This window comes from Aphelocoma coerulescens, chromosome 1 (genome assembly GCF_041296385.1).
Source record: "Aphelocoma coerulescens isolate FSJ_1873_10779 chromosome 1, UR_Acoe_1.0, whole genome shotgun sequence".
In the NCBI taxonomy this organism is placed as follows: Eukaryota; Metazoa; Chordata; class Aves; order Passeriformes; family Corvidae; genus Aphelocoma; species Aphelocoma coerulescens.
In genome coordinates this window covers 105,287,862-105,304,242 of record NC_091013.1, presented here as the reverse complement: position 1 = coordinate 105,304,242, position 16,381 = coordinate 105,287,862, and the positions used below count along the sequence as shown (strand labels likewise).

The 16,381-nt window shown below is 62.9% G+C and overlaps 1 protein-coding gene across 2 annotated transcripts; it reads right to left on the bottom strand.

The window, feature by feature from the left end:
* Window positions 1-1,568: 1,568 nt before the first annotated feature.
* On the bottom strand, window positions 1,569-16,302 carry INPPL1 (inositol polyphosphate phosphatase like 1). 2 transcript variants are annotated; one of them, XM_069023574.1, is made up of 28 exons: window positions 16,111-16,302; window positions 10,886-10,949; window positions 10,053-10,203; window positions 9,848-9,968; window positions 9,623-9,760; window positions 9,458-9,548; window positions 9,156-9,245; window positions 8,716-8,814; window positions 8,380-8,530; window positions 8,062-8,168; window positions 7,708-7,810; window positions 7,433-7,629; window positions 6,954-7,071; window positions 6,305-6,401; window positions 6,075-6,213; window positions 5,899-5,998; window positions 5,727-5,815; window positions 5,568-5,649; window positions 5,385-5,474; window positions 5,160-5,273; window positions 4,959-5,047; window positions 4,774-4,861; window positions 4,527-4,682; window positions 4,372-4,456; window positions 3,831-3,980; window positions 3,036-3,759; window positions 2,827-2,945; window positions 1,569-2,358 (listed from the first exon to the last, which is right to left on the bottom strand). In XM_069023574.1, exons 1-28 carry the CDS (start codon window positions 16,281-16,283, stop codon window positions 2,268-2,270), a joined length of 3,816 nt encoding a protein of 1,271 aa, XP_068879675.1. In that variant the 5' UTR covers window positions 16,284-16,302; the 3' UTR covers window positions 1,569-2,267. The 2 variants fall into 2 exon arrangements, with proteins under 2 accessions (XP_068879675.1, XP_068879665.1); XM_069023564.1 differs by having other exon boundaries at window positions 2,827-3,759.
* Window positions 16,303-16,381: the final 79 nt, after the last annotated feature.

Below are 16,381 nucleotides of genomic sequence, written 5' to 3'. Positions count from 1 at the left end.
GAGACAAGGGACCTGGTCCCCACCTTGCTGGGACCAGTACAGCCAGCTTGGGAGGGTCACAGATCATGCTGGGACGCAGCTCTTCACCCTGGATCCCCATCCTGCCCCCCTCCCCAAACCCTTCCCCGCCTCCCCACACTGAGAGCTCCATCACACCCATTGCATGAAACATGACAAAAATCACTCCAGATTTACCAAACACTGGGCACAACAAGATGGGGGTTTAGTGGGGGAAGTTCACACCAAACACCCCAGTTACAAACAGAGGGGGGACGTTGGGGGATGCCAGGGGGGCCTGGCCCATCCTTCATCTCAGCCGGAGTGGGGGGGTGTGGGGGTAGCATCCCCCCCGTCCCCCCTGGGGACAGGGAGAGCCTGGGGGGGGCATCCCAGTGGGGAAGGCACGGTGGGAGGACCCCTGTCCTGGGGACCCCCACCCTGGGGGCCCTCCCAGAAGGACACTTGGCAAGGCTGGGGGCTGAGCACCCACAAGGGGACCCGGCTGCCAGCCCTGCTGCCCCCAAGGGCAACACAAACCCTGGGGGGAGGGACCCAGCAAGTACCTAATGGGCAAACTGGGTGGGAGTGGGGGGTATGCCCCGGAGGCACTGGTGGTGTGGGGTGGGCTCTGGGGGAAGGCACTGATCTGGCTCTGCTCTGGCAGGATTCCTGGGCTGGGGATGGGACTCCCAGCACAGGGACAGGCACTCCCAGAGTGGGGATGGGGACCCCACCACATAGGAACGGGACCCCTGTGGTGGGGACAGGGACCCCGGGGGTGGGGACAACACCCACCCAGGTGGGGACGGAATCCCCAGTATGGGGAAGATAGGACCCCTGGGGACAGAACCTCTGGGTGGGATGGACCCTCAAGGTGGTGGTGGGACCCCTGGGGATGGGAGCAGCACCCCCAAGGTGGGGACAGGACCCCCAGGGTGGGAACAGGGACCCCCAGGGATGTGGGACAGGCACCCCTAGGGCAGGTCCCATCCTCATGGTGGGGATGGGACTCCCAGGAATGGCAACAGGGATCCCTGTGGTGGGGACAGGGACACCTGGGGTGGAGATGGAACCCCCGGAGGTAGGGGCAGGGACCTATGGGGTGAGGACAGGAACTCCCAGGGATGGGGACAGCACATCCAGGGTAGGGATGGGGATTATCAGGGTGGGGGTAGAACCCCTGGTGTGCAAAGAGAATGTGCAGGGTGGGGACAGGATCCTATGGAATTGGGACAGGGACCTACAGCAGGGGGATGGGACCCCCAGAGATGGTGACAGGCACCCCCTGGTGCCACCTTCCAGGGTGGGAGTGAGACATCCACGTTGGGAACAGGGACCCTCGGGGGGATAGGTGCCCTGGGGTGGGGACAGGGATGCCCAGGGTGGAGACAGGAACCCTCACAGTGGGGATGGGACGTTCAGGGTGGGAACAAGATCCTTAAAGGTGGGGATGGGGACCCTGAGCTCTGACTAGTGTTGTCCATGGGGGCTGGCTGAGCTATCCCATCCCATCCCATCCCATCCCATCCCATCCCATCCCATCCCATCCCATCCCATCCCATCCCATCCCATCCCAGGCATCATAAAGGCACTTGGGTTGAGACACGACTTTGCTCAGAGCCTCCTCCTTCTAGCTGTGAGGGGCCATGGGGGGAGCCAGGATCCCAGGGTTACCCTCAAACACCCCCTCCCCTATCCCTTCTCCCAATAAATAAAAAATAACTTAAATGTGAGGGCACCCTGTAGGAACCCTCATGTGAAATTATCTGACCAGGACCCACCACCCCGCTGTCCCCCCACGCCCCCTTCCCACGCCATTACCCCACATCCAGGGTGGGGGGTGGGCTGTGGAGGTCCTGGGGCTCCCACTGGCTGCTGGTGATGGTGGGATGAATGGATGCAGGATGTCGGACTGTGGGGTGAAGGATCCTCAGCTGCAGGATACATGGCTGCAGGATCTGGGATGCATATCCATGGGACCCAGGATATGTGGCCGCAGGATACTGGGCTGCGGACACATGGCCACAGGATCTGAGGGATCTGGGATGCACAGCCGCAGGATCTGGGATGCACGGCTGCAGGATGCTGGGCCACAGGGTCCGGGATATGTGGCAGCAGGATGCAGAATGCACAGCCACAGGATCCAGGATGTGCATCTGTGGGATGCAGGATGCTGGGCCGCGGGACTGCAAGGTCTGGGATGCATGGCTGCAGGGTTTGGGATGCTGGGCCATGGGACGCACGGGATGCTGGATGTGCGGTGGCAGCTACTTGCGGAGCTGGAGGCTCTCCAGAAGGACGCGCTTGTGGCCAGGCTCCAGCACTCCAGCCTCCTCCAGGTCCTCCTCTGTGATGTCACTGGGAATGAGACACAAATGTGGGGCTCTCTGCCCCCGAGGGGCACCCCAGCCTCGGGTGGGGTCCCCACCTGAGGGTGTTAGAGCCCCCACTTGGGTTGCTGGGTGCCTCCTCAGGCTCCATCCTGTCCCTGCTGTGGCGTTTTGTGACCCTCAGGGGGCAGTGGGGATCCCCAGAGGCAAAGGGCACCTTGGGGCAGCTGGGACCCCTGAGAGCAATGGGGCCCCACTCAGGACAGCACAGAACCTTTGGGGGCAGAGGGGACCTCCAGGGGAAGCAGGGACCCTCAGCAGGTAGTGGAGAACCCCCAGGGACAGTGGGGACCATCAAGGGCAGCACCCCCACGGACCTCCCCAGAACCCAGGCATCACTGTGACACCCTGAGGAAGACACAGACCCACTAGGTTGGCCAGGCTGGTGGTGGGAGTGGGTGGGGGTCCCTCCCCACCGTTTTGGGGGGCTGCTCACCTGAGGAACTCCAGGTCATCCCAGCCATTGCGCACCAGCCCCTCCTCGTACCGCTCCAGCCCCAGTGCCCGCAGCCACTCGCCCACACCGGGCACGACGCCCACACCACGGCCCAGCGCCTGCACCCCAACAGCCTCAGCACCATGGGGCCCCCAAAAGGGAGCCTCAACTGAGGTTCTGAGGACCCCTGCCCACCCTGTATCACCCACCTCCTCAGCAAGGTCCTCCTGGATGCTCTCCTGGATGGAGTGGGGAGGGAAGGCAAGGGGGCGGCCATAGTCGGGGTGCAGGCAACGGGGAGGCAGCCCCCCCTTGGCCAGCAGTGGTGGTGGGGGGACGACCCTCCCCTTCCCACCCCCGTAGTCCACCTCACTCAGCGTCTTGGCCATCTGCAGCACGGAGCAGGAACGGTCATCCAGCAGCCCTCCTGGCAGCCCCCCAGGAGTGGGCAGGCCCCCAACTGCAGGCAGCCCCCCGGTAACAGGTGTCCCACCAGCCCCCTCCATCCCAAATCCAGCCCTGGCGGCTGGGGGTGGCCGGGGGTGCAGCTTGGGCAGGGGAGCCTCTCCAAAGGCAGCAGGGTGGGATTTGGGGTCCTCACACCCAGTGGACACCGGCAGCTCCTTGGGGATGCCAAAGAAGGTGTTTGGGGGGAGCTCCAGCTCCCGTGGCAGTGGCGGCGGGGGAAAATCCGGCGGCGGCAGGTTGAGGGTGCCAAGGTCCTCTTCCTCATCACTCTCGCCACCCCGGCTCGCCGAGGGGCACCGGCAGCGCTCCGGCACTGCCAGCTGCACCTTGGCCTTGGGGGGCTTGCCAGGGTCCCCTGGTACCAGCAGCTGGTGGGGGACCCCCTCCAGCACGTAGTATGCTGGGTTGTTGAAGCTGTTCTTCAGGGGACCCCCTGACAGCTCTGGCACTGCCTCCACCTTGGACCTGCAGGCACAGGGGTGAGCATGACACCCCCAGACTGCTCCCCCTCCCTAGCCCTGCCCATACTCCCTCACCGGCTCGGGGTGGCCTCATCCCTAGGGTTGCCGCGGTGTGCAGCAGGGGGCCGCGGTGCTGATGCAGTGCTGCTCTTCTCAGGCTCCTCTGGGAGCTTTGCCAGAGTGGTGGTGGGGGGCTCAGCACTGGTGGGCTTCCGCCCTGCAGACCTGACAACAGGAGGTGCTGGGTGGCCCATGGGGCTTGAACCTCCACAATGGGTTCAGACCCCAAGGACAGGGCTCAGATCACCCAGGACAAGGTTCGGACCCCGTGGAATGAGTCTCAGCAGCCCAAGTCAGGGCTCAGATGCCCAGGATGGGCTCAGCCCTCCAGCACAGGGTTCAGCCCCCAAAACACAGCCAGCGCCACATTTGGAGGCTGAGAGCCCCATCCCTGCCCTGTATGGCACAGAAGTGACACCTGGACTGTCCCCAGTCACATCCCATACACCAACCCAGAGGAATGCTCTGAGCAGTACCTGTGCTCAGGTGAATTCCTGAGACCTCCCGACCCACAGGAACCGGTGCCCCCCACCCTGCCGAGCCCTGTCCCCCATACTTGGCATAGTCCTGGGTGGCCCTGGCACCTGGCGGCACCTTCCCTTTGCTGGCTGTCGTCTCATCCTTATCGACGCTGATCCACTCTGCCGGGGGACAGGGGCTCAGCAGTGGAGTCCTGTCCCCACCATCCCCCCTAGGGTGAGGGGTCCTCACCATAGAGCCTCTCGCGGGTGCCCAGGCGCTCTGTGGGTACCCGGACCTTCATGGAGCCGCGGATGTTGCCTGTCTCCTCACCACGGTGGGACAGGTAGGTGAGGAACTGCTGCGCTGTGCTGCCAATCATCGACTTCAGGGCAATGACACACTCCCCTGGGGGTGACAGTGGGGAAGTTGGGGGTCTGCACCCCACAGACACCCCAGTGATGGGGCAATGCTAGGGGGTGCTGGAGTGGACACTCACCGTAGGACTCGTAACCGTCAAGGGATTTGACAGTGAGCAGGAGGTGCTGGTCCTGCAGGTACTCAATCTCGGAGAGGATGGGCTTCAGCTGTGGCCAAGGGGGTGGGGTGCTGGCACTGAGTGGGGGTCTCCCTGCCTGCAGCTTTCCCCAGCACCCACCCTGTCAGCCCCCAGCCCCTCCTCACCGTGGGCAGCTGCCGGGAAGACCACTGCACCTTGAGGAAGTTGATGTTGTCACTGCTCTGGCTGTCGTTCTCGAAGCTCTTCTTGAACTCTGTGGTGGTAGAGGGAGATGGCATCACCACATCAGCCTCCCAGGACCCCATGAGCTTCCTGGGACCCCTCTCAAGCCCTTTGGGACCTCCCACTGCCATCCCAGCTCTCACCTTCCAGGCAAGTAGAATAGAACTCGATGAAAAACTTGGTACGACTGGATGTCTTCACAATGGCCTCTATGCTCTCAAACTCGATGTATGCCTGCTCTGAGGACTTGGAAAGCCCTCCATGGAGAAGCAAGGCATTGGAATCCCCCTGGGACCTCCCCACTTAGAGGGAGAGGTTGGACCATGGAGGGGTGGGGGACAGCAAAGTATCCCCATGGGCATAGGCACCTTTCTTGGAAACGAACTGGGATGTCACTCCTACTTCAAAGGAGCCAAAGACGGGCGAGTGGTCACTGGTGACAATGTCATCTGTGCACCCTGCAGCCAGTGTGGATGGGGAAGCAGTCAGGATGGAAGGGGGACTGTCCCCAGAACAGGGACGAGGGTGCTGGGGGTGGTCACACTGCTCACCGTAAGCGTTGCAGTTGACATGAGTCTCGGGGTAAGACTTCCAGAGGATGCGGTCGCACCAGGACGGCACATTGGTACGCACCTGGCGGGGGGGCAGCGGGTGGGGGTTCAGATTGGGGTGTCCTCCACTCCCCTGACTCCCCCTGCCCCAGCACCTACCCCCGTAGGCTTCTGCTTGTGCCAGACATAGGTGTCCCGGGAGCCCCGCTCATAGCGGTACGTCGGGGGGAAGGTGATCTCCTCCTCACCTGCAGGGACAGCAATGGGTCAGGACAGTCCCAACAGCAGGGGCTCCACCCCAAGACCATCTTGAAGCCCTCCCAGTCCTCACCGAAGCGCAGGAACACCTTGTGCTTCTCCTTCTCCAGGTTGAGCTGGTCCACCTTCAGCAGCGGCTCCAGCTCCTTGCGGCTGATGTAGTTGAGGATCTCCTGCGGGGACAGAGGGGCTGGCACTGGGCTGGGAAGGAGACCCTGACACCCCCACCCCCCACCCCCTTTCCCAGACCTGGATGTCCATGTCTAGGCGGTAATTGAGGTCCCCGAACCAGAAGAGGTGGGTGAAGCGAAGGGAGATGTCAAAGGAGCTCAGCTGCTTATCCCCCAGTGACAGCAGGCGCAGGATGTCCAGGTAGTTCTGGTTCCTCCTGAAGCACAGGACACAGGGATAGCATATCACAGACATGGGGACAGGGGCAACAGCCCTCTCCTGGCCCAGCCCAGGGTGGGGGTGCTCACCGTGCAGTCTTCTCATTGCCGGATGTCAGGTGGCAGTTGACAAAGCCAAAGGAGGTGCCATTGAACATGAAGGAGACACCCACAGCGCCTTTGTTCCCTGTGAGGAAATGGGGACATGGGATGGGATCAGGCAACCCCTGATCCTCCCTCAGGGATGGGCACCCAGCCGGCCCCAGGTCACGGTGATGGGGCACAGTCCCCACCTGGCCAGCCAGCATGAGCACGTACAGCCTGGCACACACCCAGAGCCTTCCTCGCGAAACACAGCCCCCCAGAGCCCCCCTCGTGTCAAACACACTCATGCACAGCCTCCTCATGCAACGCAAACGTTCCCAGAGCCTTCCCTGTGCGCTGCACACAAAGCCCTCCTTGTGAGACACACACACAAACCCCTCCTCATGCAACACACGTGCTCTGGGACCCCTCCCTGTGCATCAACAAGACCCCTCCTTGTGCAACGCACACACTGGGACCCCTCCCCATGCAACGCCCACATACCAGGACTCCTCATCGTGCAAGGTACACATGCTGAGACTCCTCCTCATGCAACACATGCAACAACAGAACCCCCCCACAAGGCAGATACCCCAGGACCCCCCCAGTGCAGTGCACACTCCCTGTGTCCCTCTAGGCCCTGCTGTGCCCCTACCCAAGGTGTTGGCGATCCCTGTCTTGACGCTGGAGGTGCTGACGTGGCTGATGCGGTTCTCGTGCTCTGGCTTCACCAGCACCACCACCTTGATGTTCCACAGGGACTGCATGGCCACCTGTGGGCGCCAGCACCCTCAGCCCCCTGCCAGCATGTGCTGGGGCCTCTGGTGCATCCACAGTGGATGCTCATTACTGCTTCATCCCAGCCTCTCCCACCAAAGGCTGCTCGCCAGGGAATCCCACCACCATCAATCAGTATCCACAGCTACCCAGCACCAGGAGAGCACCCCAAAATATCTGGTGTCAGCAGACCTGGAGCACCCACAGCCACCCAGCACCACGAGAGCACCCCCGAACAGCCAGCATCACAGAGCCAGAGCACAGCGACCCCCAGGACACTGAGCATCACACACCTCCACCACCCACCAGTGCCTGCACCCACAGCCCCCAGGGTCCCCTGGACCCCCTGGTTCTTACCGGGCGGTACTCAACCTCTGTGAAGTCCTTGAGGACAGTGCGCAGAAAGTCCACCCACTCCTTGTCTCCCAGGGAATTCTCCTGGGTGCCGAAGACGTAGATGTCATGCGGTATGGCCATCGTCACCTCATCCAGGGTCTTGCCCAACCCCTTGGAGGTGATCCACGAAGTGATGTTCTTCGGGGGGGGAACGCTGCCTGCAGGGGGTACAGCACAGTTAGGGGGGACCCCAGGGCCCTGACACCCCACTGTGGGCTGCCCCCAACCCCGCTCACCCATGTTCCAGGTGCCAATGAAGACAGAGATCATGTCAGGCTCATCCTGGTGAGAATGCTTGTTCTTCATCAGCTGCAGGAGCTGGCAAAAGGCTTCGCGCTTCTGCAGGAGGGGGCAGTGAGGGGGGGCAGAGGGGCTACCCACAACCCTCTCCAGCCCCCCTGCTTTGGCTCAGCCAAACTTGGCATCTTCAGGGCATGGAGGATTGCCTCAGGGACATCACCCAGCCATCAGGCACCAGTACCCAGCGCCTGTCCCCAAGCCTTACCAGGGCCCAGGGGCTAAATCCTGCCCCACCCCATCCCCACAAGGGACCCCTTGTGCCCTGCCGCCTCCAGCTGAGCATTACCCACCCGGGCACTGACAAAAACGAAGTCTTTCCGTTGCGTTTTATCCTTTTCCTTCTCAAAAACGATGCCCAGTTTGTTCTGCACCCGCTGCGACTTGATCAGCTGCCGGACTGGCGAGGAGTGGCAAGAACTGGGAGGGTGCTGGGTGCCAGCTGGGTGCTGCAACCCCCCCAGTCCATGCTTTGGGGGACCCCCAGGATGGAAACACCCCCGGCATGAGGAAATCCCCCAGCTTCCATCCCACCGAGCCCCACAGGGATGCTCCCCAGCACAAAGGCAGTTCCATGTGTGCTGGGGCCCCCCAGATGCCTCCCCACTCACTCTTGTCATGGGTGAAGGTGTTCCAGTCCTCCTGGGAGTCCTTCTGCTTCTTCAGCACCACTAGCTTCCCCCCCTCCACATCCACGCTCAGCGTGTACTTCTGTGACTTCCCAATCTTGGTCAGGTCCCCCAGGGTGATATCCAGCTTCACCTGCCAGGGGACACTGGGATGAGGGAGGACACAGGGGACACACCAGCACCCAATCTGGCATCTGACCTCCCCCAGAGACACCTAGGAGTCTGTGCCCTCAGTGTCACACCAGAGGCACTCAGTTGATGCCGAAATCCCCTCAAAACTCCAAAACTGGGCAGGGCAGAGAGTAGGGTAGGGCTCACCTCAAACGTCTGCACTGGGATGCTCTTGGCCTTGCGGGACAAGGGCTGGGGGGTGGTGGTGGGGGTGGCCGAGCTCATCTCCTGCAGGGCTTTCAGTGCCTGCCAGAGCCCCCAGCAGGGTCAGCCAAGAGTTCACCAGTCCCCCCAGCTCCACCAACCCCTCCAGTCCCACCAACGTTCCAAGCCCCACCAGCCCTTGCAGTCCACAGGGCCCCAATGGCCCCCTCAGCTCTACCAGCACCAGCTCCACTGGCCCTCCCCAGTTCCTCTGGTGCCTCAATCCCACAAGCCCATCCCCAGACCCCCAGCTCCACCAGCCTAGCAATCCCTGTCAGCTGCCCCAGTCCCACCAGTGCCCTCAGCCCCACAGCCCCTCCAGTTCATCCAAACCCCTCAGGACACCCTCATCAGGCCATCCACTCCTGCATCCCCAGCCTCACCTTCTTCTCGATGGAGGACAGGAAATCTTTCAGCACAGAGAGTTTCAGAACCAGGCTCTCCAGCTCCTGCTCTCCACTCTGCCCTGCTGTCTGGAACCCCCAGCAGGTCACCCTGGGATGTGAACCCCAGACCACCACAGATCCTCCCTCCCCACCCCAAGTGGCAGGGCCCCTGGGATGGGGCAGGATGCTGGTGTTTCTCCACAGGCTTTCCCACCACCCATGGATGGTGCCATGGTGGGGTCTGTGGGTGCAGACCATGGTGGGGGGTTGCCACTGCTGTGCCCCCATATTCCCCTCACCTGCTGCAGGATCTTGGAGACCATGGGGGAGCTCTGCTGGTCAAACACCTTGGAGAGGATCTCCAGCCCTGCCAACACCTTGTCCACCTCACTGGAGGGGCAAGAGGAGCCAGCTCAGTGGGTGGCACAGATGTCCCTCCATCTGCTCCAGCGTCCAGCACCCACCTGTGCAGCCGTTTGCAGGAGGTGACGAGGGTTTTGTTGAGGTGGGGGAGGCTGCTGGCCCCTCCCTTCACCGCCTCCAGGTCCAGGGTGTAGCTGCCCTTCAGGTACTCGTGGGAGATGCTGCTGAGCCCATTGGTGCTACAGACAGAACACCCAGGGGGTGAGAGCCAGCAGGGAGGAGTAGGGGACAGACAGGGCACAGGTAGAAGACAGACAGACCCTCACCTCTCCACTGGCCCCTCCGGCACAGATGGTCCCAGGCCAGTGGGGCTGAGCCCCACCAAGCTGCCAGAGAAACTGGTGGAGCCGGAGCGTGGTGGCAATGGCGGCTTCTCATCCTCTCCATCTGCAACAGGGCAATAAGGGGCCAGTCACCGCCACCCCAGGGGCCTCAGGACCCTATTCACCTGCCCATGTCACCCTGCCATACCCGAGTAGTCCCTGTCCTCCACGGTCTCCTTCTCTTTCTCCCTCTCGACAGGGAAGAGCAGGGTGCAGACCAGCCCCTGGTTGGGCTGCAGGTACAGGGCAATCAGCTCGCTGAGCGTCTTGAAGCGCCGGACCTGGACCCCCTGTGATGTCTGCGGGGACATGGAGATACCGGGGCCATCAGTGCCTGCAGCCAGTATCACCGGACCCCCCAGGTGGAGACACCACCAAGCAGGGAACCCACCACCCAGGGATGCCACCATGCAGGGACCCCCAGGAAGGGATAACACCTTGCAAGGATCCCCTCATGCAGAGCTGTCACCATGCAGGGATGGTCCCATGAAGAGACCCCCACACAGGGACCCCCTCATGCAGAGACTCCCATGAAGATATCCTCCCACACAGAGATGCCACCGTGCAGGAACCCCTCCATGCAGGGGCCCCCATGCAGGATGGGGGGCTGACCCCACAGCCTCCCAGTGGAGAGCAGGCCCTGATGCAATGGAGCCTGCAGGGCTGGTAGGTGGGCTAGCAGGGTGCAGGCAGCAGCCATCCCTTGGCCTCCTCCCTCCCAGGAGCAGCTTTTCCTGCCCGCCTGGCCAGCACAAAGAGGGTTCTGTTGCTCTAAAAATACCCGGTGCCACAGCCAGCCAAGACGAGCACAGCCAAGCCATCCGGCACAGTCGGGCACGCATGTGGCACTGGGCCAGGGCTGAGCCCAGCACAGCCAGAGAGACAGGCAAACTCACGGCATGAGGTCAACACTGAGCACTGCTGAGCTGGAGACCCCCACTGCCCGTGAGCCACAGGGTGTCCCATGCCTGCGCTGCCCACCTGCACAGCCAGGAAATCCTCCTCGTCCGGCAGGATGCGGTAGGTGTGGACGTGTTTCTGGAACCTGTGGCAGCAGGGAGGGCATCAGGGTGCTTAGGGTTGGGTGGCATCCCCCCACCTGCCTGCATGGCCCCCACCAGTCCCAAAGGGATGCCAGTACTCGTCCAGCCAGACCCCTACTTCACCAGCACTCACAGTGAGGAGCTCCAATACCGCTATCCCCCATGGCATGGGGAACTGACAGGGAAACCCATGGAAAACCCATGGGAAAATGCTTGCAGGATGGGTACTGGGAGTCCTGGATAGGTGCTGAGAGTCCCAGAGGGACTCCCCCACTTGCTCCAACCCCACCATTGCTGCCCTGGCCACACTGCCTGTATGTGCCAGAGGCACTGTCCCCAGCCCACAGCACAGGCAGGAGCTGGCAGGTGCAGTGTGAGGAGCCAATTCAGTTTTAGTTATGCCTCAACAATGGCTGTCGGAGGCATGTGGAGGAGAGGAGCACATGTGCCACGTGCAGGAGGCAGCTAGAAGAAGCCTTGTCTCTGGGAGGACTTCGCCTGGCAACACCTCCCATGAGGCAAGCAATAGGAGATACTGTGGAGGGGCTTCTCCAATCAGGTCACGAAAAGGTCTCCGCCAACGGACGGCAAAGAAAGGTTGGACCGGACCAATGGTTCCCTGTCCTCGGGTGGACTTTGGGAAGGGCCAGAAGGGTATAAAACCCGACTGCGTCACAGCTCGCTGGGTCTTGCTCCTGTTCGCTGCTCCCGCTCACTCCCTCCTTTGCCATGGCCTCAGCCTGCCTTCTGGCTCTCCTGCCCTCGCTAGCTCGCTCCCACACCTGTCCTGCCTTCCTGTGTGCCTGACCGCCGCCTTGCCACTTCGCCCCGCGTCCTTGCCTGGGCTGCCTGCTTCCAACCCTGCCGCGCCGATCACTGCCCGCCCTGCCGCCCCGATCCAGCCGGTCGCCATGACCCTGCCCGGGGTCCCGCTCCTCCCGGTCCCGAGTGCCCACCCACCGCGCATCCGGCGCCGTCGCCGCGGGAGCCGCGCCCCTCCGGGAGCCGCGCAGGCCCGCTAAGACCCAGCCCGGCCACCGGCAGGCAGCGAGCACACCCCCCGCCGCCTGGACACCGACAGCACTGCCCTGCCTTTCTGGGGGTAACACCCTCTTTTTCTCTCTGTCCTCTCTCTCTCCTCTCCCCTATTCCTTTTCCATTTTCCTTTCTTCTTTTCTGTCTGTTCTAGCCCTCTTTTGTTTGGGCAACTCCTTTTCCTTCTCCTTTTTGTTACCAATAAACGGTTTTTCAGATACAACGTTTGCTTCATTTGGCTTAATTTCATCCCGACCATCCATTTTTAAAAGAACTCTCCGCAGTTCCCCACAGTGGAACGTGACACACAGGCAGGAGCTGGCAGGAGCAGGCAGGACCTGGCAGCCAGGACGCCAGGAAACAATTTATTTTCCAGTGGAAGCTGACAGGAACCAGGGACGTGATCCCGGGGCAGGGGTGACGGGCAGCGCTAAGAGATGGGGTGACAACATCAGGGGCTGCAAGAAGCAGGACTGGGACCCGTCCCCATCTCAGGGACTCCAGGAGACAGGGAGCCTCGGCACTGCCAGACCTCCCCACTCCAGTGCTGTCAGCAGGGACAGTGGCTCCTCAGCTGGCCTGTGGCCACAGAGGTCACCATGAGCATCAAGGTGGCTGTCACCACACCAGGGCCACTGGTCCACTCAGCTGCTGTGCCCCCTGGCCCGGTGGCACCTTGACACAGGGCTGGAGGACTGGGACAAGGCAGCATCCATCCCCCCACGCTGTGCCTGGACAGGGTGCCATGTCCCTACATCCTATCCCACAGTGTCAGGTCCCCTGGTGTCACCCCACAGTTCTGGTTACCCTGCCACCACCCAACAGCACCAGGTCCCCTGGTGCTACCACACCCCCTGCAGTGCCAGGTACCCCATTTTTCCTCCCTCCTCTGCAGGTATGACCCACCCCAGCACCATTGGGGTCTTCCCAGGTGCCCCATGCCCAGTCAGAGGTCATTGGGGGGTGGGACCACAGGGAACCCTCCAAGCAGTAGGGTAGCTGAATGGGAATCCACTATGGGGGGCCTGTATGGAAAACCCCACTGGGCTGGGTGAGGGCATCAGGAGTTCCCAGCTCAAAGGAGTCTGTGGGAGAATCCTAGCTGGTAGGATGGGGGGGCACAAAAAGACACCCCCAAATGAAAGTAGCATAAGGGGTCTCTGTGGGAAGTCCTAATGTTCCATAGCAGGAACACCAGTGGAGGTGCGATGGGGGGTGCAAGAGGAACCCCAGCACAGCACCAGTATGTAGAACTCCAAATTGGAGGACCAAGGAGCAGGACCCCTAGAAGGAACCTCAGCTGTGGGGGAGGACAAGGGGCTCCCTATGGATAACCAACAGGGGGCTGGAGGGACACCCAGCACAGGGTGTGGTATGGCAGAGGGGGACTGCAGGGCCCCCCTGGCTGCCTAGTCCCGCACCGTTGGTGGCTGCTATTTTGGTGAGCCATGACGGGGGGGCCAGAGAGCACCGGGCTTGGACACAAAGAGCCTTTATGCAGGAGCAACGGGACTCCCCTGTCAGCTCTGACGCACAGCCAGCACCCTGCCACAGCACAGCAGGCACCCCCATGTCCCCAGTGCCCTGTGGCGCACAGAGGGGCACCCACCACCCTACTCCACCAAGAGGGGGGTGTGGGCACTGTGCCGAGGGGGACACCATATGCGCACTGGCAGCACCCTGGCACTGGTGTCCCCATGAACTGGCAGTGAGCCAGGATGAAGGCTCCAGCCCCCGTGCTCCTGTGGGACACCACACCAGGACTGTCCCCGCTTGCACTGCTCACCAACTGGCAATGTCAGCACGCCCTGGGGTGCCACCGCCACAGCACTGTGGGTTCCAGTGATGCCCCAATATGCCACAGTGAGGCCACAAGTGAGACACCCCGGTATGCCACGGTGAGACACCCCAGTGTGCCATGGTGAGGGCACAGTGAGATGGCCTGGTTTGCCACATCCAGCCCGGTGAAGCCATGATGCACCGGCAGGAGGGTTAAAGGAAGCCGACGCTGCCGGGATCCCGCTGCAGTTCCCTTTCCTCCTCCTGACCCTGCAGCTATTTTTAGGGCTCCAGCAATAGCCGGGGCCAATGGCCCCACAGCCCTGTCCACCCACTCACTGGCAGTGGGGGTGCCTGGTGCCCGGTGAGATCACACTACCAGGGACTCCCAATAGTCCTTATTGGAGTGCAGCCTCTCAACTTGACATCCCCATGACGGGCTTTGCCATGCTGCGTGGTCCCATCCCACAGCCCAGCCATGTGGCATCCATGGTCTCCTTGCCAGGCAGTGATCCCGTGGGGGATCAATGACAGACACCCCTTACCCAGGCACTTGCACCACCATGCTCTCTGCAGCCCAGTCATCCACACTGGTGCCACAATGACCTCCAGCCCCACGGCACCATTAGGTGCCAGAATCACGTGCTCTCCCAGTGCTGTGCCCGGTGCTGCTCGCCAGCCCAGCTTTGTGGTGGGGAGCTGGTGCCCAGAGCCAAGCTGTGCCCACGTGGCTGGGAAACTGCATTTGCCACTGTCCACGGGCAAGAACAACCATGCCACCATGGAGACTGAATGCCTGACACCTGCACGTGGCACCAGCACACAGCAACCCCAGGCCAGGGCAGGCCAGCTCACAGTGCACTCCCAGTTCTCCCACAGGCTCTCAGGGCACAGAAAAGCTTTGAGTTGAGGTGCCCTTACCACCACTCCACAACCACATCAAGGTCCAGGTGCTGGCACAGGTAGCCAGCCTCGAGCAAAGCCAGTGGCATGCCCTGGGAGCTCCCCAGGAGCACCCCAGCACATGGAACGTCACCTGCACACCAAGCTGCCAGAGGCCCCAGGCATGGTGGGGTACTGGGATGCACCACCAGGCAAAGGCACTTCAAGACCCCCAGGGCTGTCAACACACACACAAGACCGGGCACAAGCTGAGAGCCATGGAGTCTCATGGCACAACTCAAGGGCACAAAGCTGTCCCCCCTCCCTAAGTTGCGGACCCCCAGACATGAGGGCAGAAGCTGGGGCCCCCCAGTGCCATGGGTAGGCTTGGGAACCCCAAGAGTGTGGGGTAGGAGCCAGGCCCTCCATCTCATAGACCCCCATGGTAGCAATGTGGGTGTCACAGCCCCCCTGGAACCAGCCCAGTATCCCCCCAGTGCCCAGAGATTCCCCAGCCCCTCCAGCACCCCCCCATCTGTTGGTGTCTGGTCGCCTGGGACACCCAGGCCAGAGTGGGTGCCATTCCCCTGATGCCCTGTGTCCCAGAAGTGCCCGGGTCACTCTGAACCCCCAGGTCTCCTCATGTCTGTACCCCGCCAGCACCCACTGACCAGGGCTGTTCCAGTCTTCCCTGTGCCCAAATTCCTATCAACCTAGTTCTCCAAATTCCTAGCAACCCCCACAGTACTGGTGACCCCATGGACGCTGTGTCACCCCAGGTGGGTCCCTGCCTCTGCCTGCTGCCCTCTTGGTGTTGCTACCCCCCCAAAGCTCCCTGCGTGCTCCCCTGGATCCGTTCCAGTGATCCCTACTGCTTCCCCTGCCAGTGCTCCCTTGGAGCCCTCCCTCCCGCCCTCGGTTCCTCTCCCACTGTTCTTCCCGGGCCCCTGCCAGTGCTTCCCTGGACACCCGCCCTGTGTACCCCAGTGCTCCCCTGACTCCCTGCAGTGACCCCCCCCATGACGCCCCAGTGCTCCCCTGGTACCTCGCTGGTGCTCCTCCAGATCCTCCTCGTTGCTCGCCCAGGCCCGACCCCCTGCTCCCCTCCCGACCCCCTGCTCTCCTTGGACCATCCCCGAGGCCCCTTCGGTGCCCCCCTGAATACTCCACTCCTACGCCCGGATCTCCCCCGGTACCCCCGCCCCGTTTCTCCCGGGACCCCCCCAAAGCTCCGGCGGTACCTCGCCGGTGCTCCCCCAAACTCCCCCCTGCTCCTCCCCCAGGGTCGCCCCCGGTCCTCCCCCCGACACCCTGCCCGTGCCTCCACAGCTCCCCCGGCCCCGAGCCGGTCCCCTCCCGGTGCCCCCCCTCCAGCCACCCCCGATGGCCGCTCCCGGATCTCCCCCTATGCCCCCCCGGTACCTCGTGGGTGTCCCTCCGGCACCCCCCCGCCCGCACCCCACTCACAGCAGGCAGAGCGCGTAGGCCCCCGCCACGCTCTCGCTGTCCCGCACCAGGAAGCTGCCGTCCCGCCCGGCCCGCGCCAGCTGCTCCTCGGCCGCCGCCCGGCTCAGGTCCCGGTGGTACCAGGGGGGCACCGGCACCGGGGCTGCCCCTCCCGCGCCCCCCGCGCCCGCCATGCTCCGCCACCGGGGCCGCGCCGCGGGGCCGCGCTCTGAGGGGGAGGGGGGACCCGGGGGGCGGGCTCCGGGGCGGGGAAAGGTGGGGGGACGGGGAC